The sequence below is a fragment of the Phyllostomus hastatus genome, unplaced genomic scaffold (assembly GCF_019186645.2).
Source record: "Phyllostomus hastatus isolate PE091 unplaced genomic scaffold, TTU_PhHast_1.1 phas_contig_1198, whole genome shotgun sequence".
Lineage (NCBI taxonomy): Eukaryota > Metazoa > Chordata > Mammalia > Chiroptera > Phyllostomidae > Phyllostomus > Phyllostomus hastatus.
In genome coordinates, this window is record NW_025333547.1 from 46,209 (window position 1) to 55,505 (window position 9,297).

General features: G+C 56.0%; 1 protein-coding gene across 1 annotated transcript; it reads left to right on the forward strand.

The window, feature by feature from the left end:
- The first annotated feature begins 1,293 nt into the window (after positions 1-1,293).
- Positions 1,294-8,425, forward strand: LOC123824984 (myosin-9-like). Its single transcript, XM_045848406.1, is given in 10 exon segments — positions 1,294-1,351; positions 3,128-3,283; positions 3,286-3,395; positions 4,613-4,829; positions 4,947-5,162; positions 5,448-5,620; positions 6,708-6,836; positions 7,692-7,780; positions 7,855-7,978; positions 8,213-8,425. Coding segments are annotated over 10 exon segments (1,485 nt in total).
- Positions 8,426-9,297: the final 872 nt, after the last annotated feature.

Below are 9,297 nucleotides of genomic sequence, written 5' to 3' on the forward strand. Positions count from 1 at the left end.
TTTTTTAGCAAGAGCAAGACTCAAAGTGGCCTAGGCACATTGCAGGCCTGTGCAGGCCTGATTCCCCACAGGAGAACCTATCTGTGGGCGTGGGTCCTATGCACCTCGAGTGGGAGCTGGGCCCACACCACGCAGAATGGTCTCCTAGAGTTTCTTCTCTCTCCATAGGGTCAGCCAGCAAGATGGAGCCCAGAAGCATCTCTTCAGAAACCGAGGTCTCAAACCCAAAGTAAAAATCAATGACAAGGAAGGAAGAAGCTCAAACAGAACAGAAGAACCTGATCCAAGCTTGAGAAGGAGCAGGATCAACTTGAGGACACAGGCAAGGCGACCTCCGTGCAGGCATGGAATGAGATGAGGGGAGACAGAGGCCGTCAGGCATCAGAGGGCTGCCCCATCGCTGTGAGGAAGGAGGTGAAACCAGGAAGATTCCTGCTGCCGTGGAAGCCACAGATGCCCGGGGGCCTGGAAGCTCAGAGGCCACAGAAACATGGCCCTGGGAACAGACAGCTGAAGGGTGAGCTGTGGTCCCCAAACCGGAGTTACACCCCTTGCCAAGTTCTCTCTACCTTAAGAGTGAAATTCGCAAGTCTATTGCTTGAGTCCTTTCTGAATTCTCTTCATGTTGGTCCAGGCCAGAGCCTCAGCTCTGATGAATGTTGAAATGATGTGTCGGGATCCGCCTCCTTGTCTCTCCCTGAGCTTTACCTGTCCCGCCCTCCCCAGCAGTCTGCCCCGGGGCTCTGGTCTCTGGTTCTTCAGGCCAGAGAGATGGGGGTGGCGTTTCATCAGACTTTTGGCCACGCTGTAATAACGGAGCCTCACTCTTTGCCCATCATTTCATACACATTCTGACTCCCCTCAAAATCTCCTGCTCACTCCTTCTCCCTAGCCCTGAACTTTGTCCAGAGCGTGTGGTTGTTATCTGAGAGTACGAGGGTTAGGAAGTTTGTTGAAGTTATTTTTGAGCCTTTGTTCCTTCACTGACTTGCTGTGTGACGTTGAGCGAGTCATTGTCCCTGCTTGGCCTCAGTTTCCCTACCTACGTCATGAGGCGAGCATTCTGTCCCTCCTCAGAAGTACATGATAAGCAAGTAAATGAACCACAAGCTGTGGGGTGCTCTTCCGACGCAGTAACACCCACGTCTTTGTCCCTTCACGGGCTGGGGTCAGAGGTCCAAGGAGCTTCGTGACAATTGTCCAAGTGAAGCAGGCCCTTCTGGGGAGGGTGAGTCTGGGCCAGTGTGTTCCAGGCCCACTCCCACCCCTTCCCTCTGTAGGTGAATCAGAATCATGAAGACCACCAAGTTCGAAGTCCCACCTGGGTTTCTTTGTCTCTCTGAGACTTCAGGTGAGTTGTTTTCCTCTCTGAGCCTTGATTTCTTTGTTTGTAAAGTGAGTGCCTCCCCCTGAGAGTGGCTGTGAGCACTGAACCCGAAAGTGCTTGTGAAGCCTCCGCACAAGTCTCGAACCCTTGACAGCTGCTGTCCACACCGGCAGACAGAACACAGGAGTACCAGGTGGTTGTTGAGTTTCTGTAGTGCCTGCCCTTCTTTCAGCTTCTTTGTTTTAAGAGAAAAGATGTGGCCCTGACTGGTGTGGCTCAGTGATTTGGGTTTTGCTCCACAGACCAAAAGGTTGCTGATTTGATTCCCAGTCAGGGTACATGCCTGGGTTGTAGGCCAGGTCCCCCGTGGAGGTGGGGGTGGGTGGGGGTGTGGCAGAGGCAACAGATCGATGTTTCTCTCCCACATTGATGTTTTTCTCCCTCTTTTCCTCACTCCCTTCCCCTCTCTGTAAAAATAAATAAGTAAAAGAGAGAGAGAGAGAGGAGGTGTGTGGTCAAGCAGAGATGAGCTGCGGCAGACAAGTGAGGTTCTCTGTGAAGCAGTTCCCACAACCCCCTGTGTCCATGACTGTTCACCAGCTCGTGCCTCTGCACTTCCACTTTCATTTGAAAAGCCATTCACTTATGCCTCCTCGATCGAGTCTGGGCCTTGCACGGGACATGGGGGACACAGATGCACTCGGGAACCCCGGAGTCAAGTCACTGTTGTGTGGTGGGAGGGAACAGACCGAAAGAGGGCAGGCGGCTGGGGACAGTCAGCGCTGCGAGGGAGGGCTGGGGGGAGGGGTTCTCCAAGGAGGTTTTCCCTGCTTGGGGCTTTGCAGGATGTGCTGGAACTTCTGCAGGCTGGGTCTGACGTGGTCCACCTGACCCGGGCACCCTTCCTCTCCAGCTCAGGGCTCCTAGCTCTGGGTCCCTGGGTGGAATTCCCGGACCTGTGAACTTGGGAGACCAGACTGAACATCCTTGCTTTCACCAGTGTCCAGCTGACACCTAGGATTTCCTCCCGGGTGAATGTAGACTACAAGCCACGGCAGTCCCAGTGCCTGCTGTCCTGGTCACTAGAAAGCAGAAATCACCCTGTCCAGACATGGCAGGGCTTTGGAGGTGTCACTGTGGTCCCTGCACTTCGGGGGGCTGCTCTCCGTGGTGCTCACAGAGAGGCACATGGGGCACCCACCAGTTCAGTGGAACCTCTGACAGCCGCCTTTGTCCGAATTGGCTTTCCTGATCGTCCCATGAATTTTGTGTAAATCAGGATGAGGAGGAGGAGGCCCAGTCTCCTCTACGCTATCACAGGATCAGGGCCTAAAGTGGACCAAGAGCCCCCATTCTAGATCCTGTCCTGGGAGGTAGTGAGCCAGGCCAGATGTGCCCTATGTACAGGATGGGGCCACGGTCTGCTCCATGGTCTGGGTAGGAGCGACCAGCACGTGATCCCGGTGGCAGCTTTCTATCCACGTACAAATAGGAGAGGTTACAGGGAAGGAGTCCAGGGTTCTCGTGCCCCCAACAGACATCTTCCCCAGAGGGCACCAGCTCAGCTCACTTTGTGAGTGAACTGGAGGATGTTCCTCTCTGGCCTTGGTGTTTGTAAGGGAGCAGCTGGGAGCAGGGCACTGAGGAGAGACCCTCCAGAGCCTCCCTGCCCTTCCCACAATGTTTGTCTCTCTTGCCTGGTGGAAGGGGGTCCTCTACACCTGGTTTGGCTCTGGTGTCTATTCCTGAGGAGCAGCCCAGCTCCCAGCTGCCTCAGGCACAGGTGTATTTCCTGAGCAGGTGCCAGTGTGGGTGTGTCCTCATTGCTTGCTCCTGGCCAGGTGAGTGACTTGAAGAAGAAGGTGGAGCATGGTGTGAGGTGCCTTGAGATTGCCAAGGAGGACAAGAGCACACTGGAGAAGGACCTACAGGGGCTCAGGCAGCACGACAAGGAGAAGGTGCCGCGTATGACAGGCTGGAGAAGGACAGGCCGTGGCTGCAGCAGGAGCTGCACCAACAGCGGCAGAGACTGTCTGACCTGGAGAAAAAGCAAATTAAGTTTGACCAGGTGTGCAGTCATGGGCACACTGCTCCTCATTTCCTCTCTTCCTCAAAGACCATGGCCTGAGGCCAAGGCTATGGACATGACTCGGGCCGTGGGAACCCATCACCACCAGCAGGTCCTCAGAGGTCTGGCTGGGCTTCCCCCTTGCTGAAGGGCCTGCTCAGGTCGAGCCCGGAACTGGGCTTCTGCACACCACAAGTTTAGAAATGAGTTTTCTGCTCTCTGCTTTTTATATTTGTCACATTTCTTAAACGATCTGATTTTAAAAACTTTGAATTTTGGTTCATGTGTCAATACCTCATCCTTACTCCAAAGCAGGGGAGTCCAACTCATCTTCCCTGGGGGCCACATCAGCCTTGCAGTTGCCTTCAAAGGGCTGAATATCATTTCAGTTCCTTAGAAGTTAAGGGGTAGTTAGAGTTACATAGTCCTGAAATTATCTGGACCATTTGAAGGCCACTGCAAGGCTGATGACGCCCCTAGGGAGAATGAGTTTGACACCCCTGCTCTGAAGGATCTTAGACAGCTCAGACATGCCAACACAGGGCTGGGATAGCAAAATAGAACAAGTTGGGGCTCGGGATCCCACCTCAGGCACCCGATGCCCATCATTTTGGAAGGAGGTGTGTTGTGGTGGGCCCCGGTGGCTCTTCCCCTGTCGTCTCTGGCTGTTGTTGTGCCGTCTGGGCAGAGTCACGTGTTTGCTATACAGACATGGCCTGCAAGGACTACAGCATTTCCTCCCTGGGCCTTTAAGGAAGACTTTTGGGCATTGGGAGTGGGAAGGTTGACATACAAAGGCAAACAAGGTGCAGCCGCACAGAGAGTGGACAAGGGTCATTCAATCTTGCATCCTAAGAGGCGGCCTCATTCAGGCTTCAGGCTTCTAAGCAGGCAGAGTCATATGCTTCAAAGTAAATGTCATCCATTTATTCAGAAGAACTTCCAAAGCCTTTCCACATTGGGTACTTGCAAAGTTTCCTATGGGTTCTCATGGGAGGTACGCTGTGTCCCATGAACAACCCTTATTAAGTGATAACGAGGCAGACTTTAAAGCTAGGTGTCAGAGCCGCCTAGTGGTTATCGTCCCTGTTCCCCACCCCTCAGAGCCAGCACCTCGTCCTTCCTTCCTCAAGGAGTTGGGTCTGGATGGTCTGTAGGTTCTGAGGTTTTTCTAGGAGGTTGTAGCCTGAGCTTCATGGTGCCCATATCTGTCCCAGTTCTTGGCCAAGGAGACGACCATCTCAGCCCAGTATGTGGAGGAGCGTGACAGGGCTAAGGCAGAAGCCCGTGAGAGGGAGACCAAGGTGCTGTCACTGGCCCAGGCCATGGAGGAGGCCATGGAACAGAAGGCAGAGCTGGAGCAGCTCAACAAACAGTTCTGCACAGAGATGGAGGACCTCAGGAGCTCCAAGGATGACCTGGGCAAGAGTGTGAGTCCCAGGAGGGGCCAAGGGGGTAGTGCAGAGGATGACCTGGTGAGCAAACACTGAGGCAGGGATCTCGGGGGCCTCTTGTCCCTCTGCTCATGACTCTGGTTCCTTTGTAGGGCAGGTCATGAGCTGGAGAAGTCGAAGCGGGCCCTGGAGCAGCAAGTCAAAGAGATGAAGACCCAACTCAAGGAGCTGGACGATGAGCTTCAGGCCACCAAGGATGCCAAGCTTCGGCTGGAAGTGAACCTGCAGGCCATGAGAGCCCAGTTCGAGTAGGACCTGCAGGGACGGGATGAGCAGAGTGAGGAGAAGAAGAAGCAGCTGGCCAGACAGGTGTGTATGTCCCTTCCGCTCCCCCTGGACAGAAACATGCCCCCAAGCCTACCCACCATGTTCCAGGCAGGCTTCTTTTCTGTCTTGCCACCTGGAATGTCCAGGGCTCCAGGACCATTTGTCAATCCTGAGGAATGGTGTGGGAGTCAGTGGCTGTATCAGGGTTTTCTGCACAGTCCTCCAATTAGCCACTGGAGGCTGCATGGATCCCAGAACTGGGCCAAAGCCACCTGGGCTCAGAGCTGCAGATGGGGAGGGGGGGTGTGGGTTCATCCTCTAGAGCTGCCAGTGTCTCCCTGGGTGCAGGAGATGGAGGCAGAGCTGGAGGAAGAGAGGAAGCATCACTCGATGGCAATGGCCGCTTGGAAGAAGCTGGAGATGGACCTGAAGGACCTGGAGGCCCAGATCGACTCTGCCAACAAGAACCGCGATGAAGCCATCAAACAGCTACGGAAACTGCAGGTGAGGTTAGGCCGGGTCAAACCTGAACTGGCCGGACTCAGCGGCCCTGGGCTCAGCGTGGGGCTGGGCACTAGTGGGGAGACGAGTGAATGCTGGGAAGTGCTGCTGTCCCCCAGCCAGGGAAGGCCTTTGTGCCCTTAGCCCATCTCACAGATGGAGACTCAGGCCCAGAGGCTGAAGGGAAAACAGCCTGAGAGCAAACCAGCAGGACGGCCTGCGCCTTGAGTGTGTGAGAGAGCGGAGTGTGTACACCCGGCTCTGCAGTGGGGTCAGGGGAGGGGGTCACCTAGTGGCACCTGTTCAGAAGAAACCTGCTGTGGCCCCGGGTGACGCCCTGCAGCCTAATGGGTGATGATGGAAGGTTGGGGCTGAAGGTTCAGAGGAGCAGCCGGAGCAGGGACACACTGCGACATTCTCACCTGACCCCCAGTTAAGAAACAACAAATTTAAAGGAGTTCTGAGATGCCCTGTGACACCCAGCCCCCTGGCAGCACTAGAACACATTTAAACATCCATGGCTGGTGAGAGCACAGGGCACAGATGCCTGCAGGCTGCTGGCATTCTCCTCCTGGTACCTGGGTGATGCTAACAAGAGTTGTACCCTTTGACATGCGGAGGGTCAATTTGAGATTTTCTGCCCAAGAAGAAAAAAAGGCTGCTTCACAAAATCTTTGGAATGAAAGCAGCAGCATGAGACAGAAAAAGGGAGTCACATCCTCCCTGCTGTTGGGACGACCTGGCAGGGGAGCAGGCATGAGCTGGGGAAGGTGCAGCAGCTCGGGGTCCCTGTGCCCAGGGGCTGCAGGGAGTGGAAGCCATGCAACTGGGGCCAATATGTGCGCCATGATTCCCATACCCAGAGTGAGCTGGTGGATGCTAATGGCCACGAAGTCCACAAATGGTGGGGGCAAAGGGACGTTTCGCTTTAGCTACTACTTCACCCTTTTTAATGGTCCTGGCAGGGTGAAAAGCAGCCAGAAGGTCCTCCTCCATGTTGTCCCTGGAGGGGGTGGGAGGGCAGATGGTGGGGCAGGAACTGGACAGTGGCCACTGGGGTAGGGGTGTGAAGTGTCTTCTCCCGCCCCAGGCCCAGAGGAAGGGCCACATGCATGAGCTGGACAACACGCATGCATCCCACAAGGAGAACCTGGCACAGGCCAAGGAGAACGAGAAGAAGCTGAAGAGCATGGAGGCCGAGATGAATCAGCTGCAGGAGGTGGTCTTGGGCCAAAGTGTGGGAGACCTGGGGTTGCTGCCCTGTGGTGGGAGGGGCAGCTCAGGGCCTCCCCTGGGCCAGTGTTGGGTGGGGATGGAAACACAGTAGTGGAGCTCCAGGGAGGAGTGGGGGTGGCTCTGTGTGACAGAAGTCCCTGCAGGGCTCCACTAAGTAGCAGGCCTCCCTGGAGGGGAGGGAGACTGTGTGATCACCACCTCCTGCTGTGAAATGGGGCCTGGAGAGGAGGGGTCCCACCCAGACTCCTGTGCCCTAAGTGTCCGCTTGCCTGTCACACATGAGGCACATATGGAAGCATTCTGCTTCTCGCTGGTACCCACATCTAGTCCTGCCCCTTTCTGCCCTTGCCATATTGGTTGTGCTCTCCTTTGGTGACTTTTGGGTCTTTGTCCATGGGGGCTCGCCCTGGGGGTGAAGCCCCTTTTCTTCCCTTGTGTGTCAGGGTCCTCAGTGCCAGGTCCTGGCCCACATCTCTTTCTTGTCATTCCCAGTGCCTGGTCTCCCGGGGTGGAGAGGATCCAGCATGCCTCATTAGGCCAGGGTGGTTTCTGACTTATCTCTGCATCCCTGGCACCAGGCCTGGTTGCTAGCACTCAGATGAGTGGGCTTTGTAAACATGCTGGGCCCCAGCTATGACCTCAGAGGCAAGAGTCAGCCCTGTGAGGCAGGGGGGCTCCTTTGAAAGGACTTCATTCATGGAGGAAGCAGGCCCAGGAAGGCATAGAGGAGAGGACCAGGGGCTTGAAGAGGATGGCAGTGCAGAGGGCCCGGCATGGAAGAGGTGGCCTTTCAGGGTGTGGGCTGCCCAGCAGGTCACACTCTGGGTTCTCATGGCAGGAACTGGCAGCTGCCGAGCGTGCCAATTGTCAGGCCCGGTAGGAGCGGGACGAGCTGGCTGACGAGATTGCCAACAGCAGTGGCACAGGGTGAGCAGAGGCCGGTGTTGTGGGGGAGCCCTCCTCAGGGACATGCCCCTGCTCACTCCTCTGGTCTTCCCCAGGGCCCTGACATTGGAGGAGAAGAGGCGCCTGGAGGCCGGCATCGCCCAGCTGGAGGAGAAGCTGGAGGAGGAGCAGGGCATCACGGAGTTGGTGAACGACAGGCTGAAGAAGACCAACCTGCAGGTGGGCTGGGCGGGGGCATTCTGGGCAATCCCTCTGCACCTGGCTCAGGGCTGCAGATTTTGAACACCACCTGGGCAAAGCCAGCAGCTTCTGGATTGCTTAGGGGAAGAGGTCGTAGCTGCTATTAGGTTTTGGGGACCACTATTATCAGGAGCTCTACAGGACCCAGCTGTCCCCTCTGACCCCAGCAGGATCCCCAGCTTTCCTCAAGGTCATTGGCCCTTCTTCCCACAGATTGACCAGATCAACACTGACCTGAACCTGGAGTACAGCCACGCTCAGAAGAAGGAGAATGCTAGGCAGCAGCTTGAGCACCAGAACAAGGAGCGCAAGGTCAAGCTGCAGGAGATAGAGGGCACTGTCAAGTCCAAATACAAGGCCTCCATCACTGCCCTGGAGGCCAAGATTGCACAACTGGAAGAGCAACTGGAGAAGGAGACCAAGTAGGTGTCCCTGTCCTGTGGCCTGGGGCAGTGTCCAAGCCCATCTGCAGTCCTGTCCCTGAGTCCAGTCAGGAACCAGGTCTCTGTCCCCGAGTCCCAGGGGCTGTTTCCCCCTCCTGACAGGGACGTCGTGTTTCACTGGGGCCTTTGGAGTTAGAGTAGCTGCCCATGGCCAAGCAACGGGTTTTGGGGACCCTCTCTGAGAGAAAGGTAGGGGGCTCCAAGCCACCTGGGAGATAACTGTGCTGAGCAAGAGCATCTTTCTCCCTCCAAAAGCTCGTTCGTTGTGCATGGCACCATGCAGTCTATGAAGCTCCTGTGAAGGTGGTTCCCTTTCTCAGCTGGGCATCAGGGAGCACAGCACTTGAGGGGAGAAAGTGGGTTCAGGGGCCACTGCCCCTTGGGAATCTTCTTGCCACCTGGGCTGTGGCCCAGCCTGAGGCATAAACCATGAACTCTGGGTCTTTCAGCCCATCCTGCTGGGAAGTCTGCTGGTGGGGCTGCTCCCACCCGGCTGTGCAGATGTAGCCCCTGCCCGCCTGTCCCAGGTGCAGGGAGAGCGCTCACTGGCAGAGGCTGCTGTCACCTCACTAGGCATGGGGACAGAGAGGGGCCTCCTCATTTTTCCATGGCTTGTTGACGTCCAGGAGGCGAGAAATGGCAGAGGCAGGGGTCTTCCAGCATGCCCCACCCTCATTTCTGCCTCCTTTTCACGACAGTCCTCTGTCAAAGCTCAGTGAGCATAAGCAGATGTTCTGGTCAGTGGTTAATATTCATATTCCCCAGGTGATGGAAGAACGCGCCAGTGTGCGCACACTGCGTCCGCATCTCTCGGTTTCCCGGTCTTATACTTAGTTGCACTAAGAGTGGCATTTT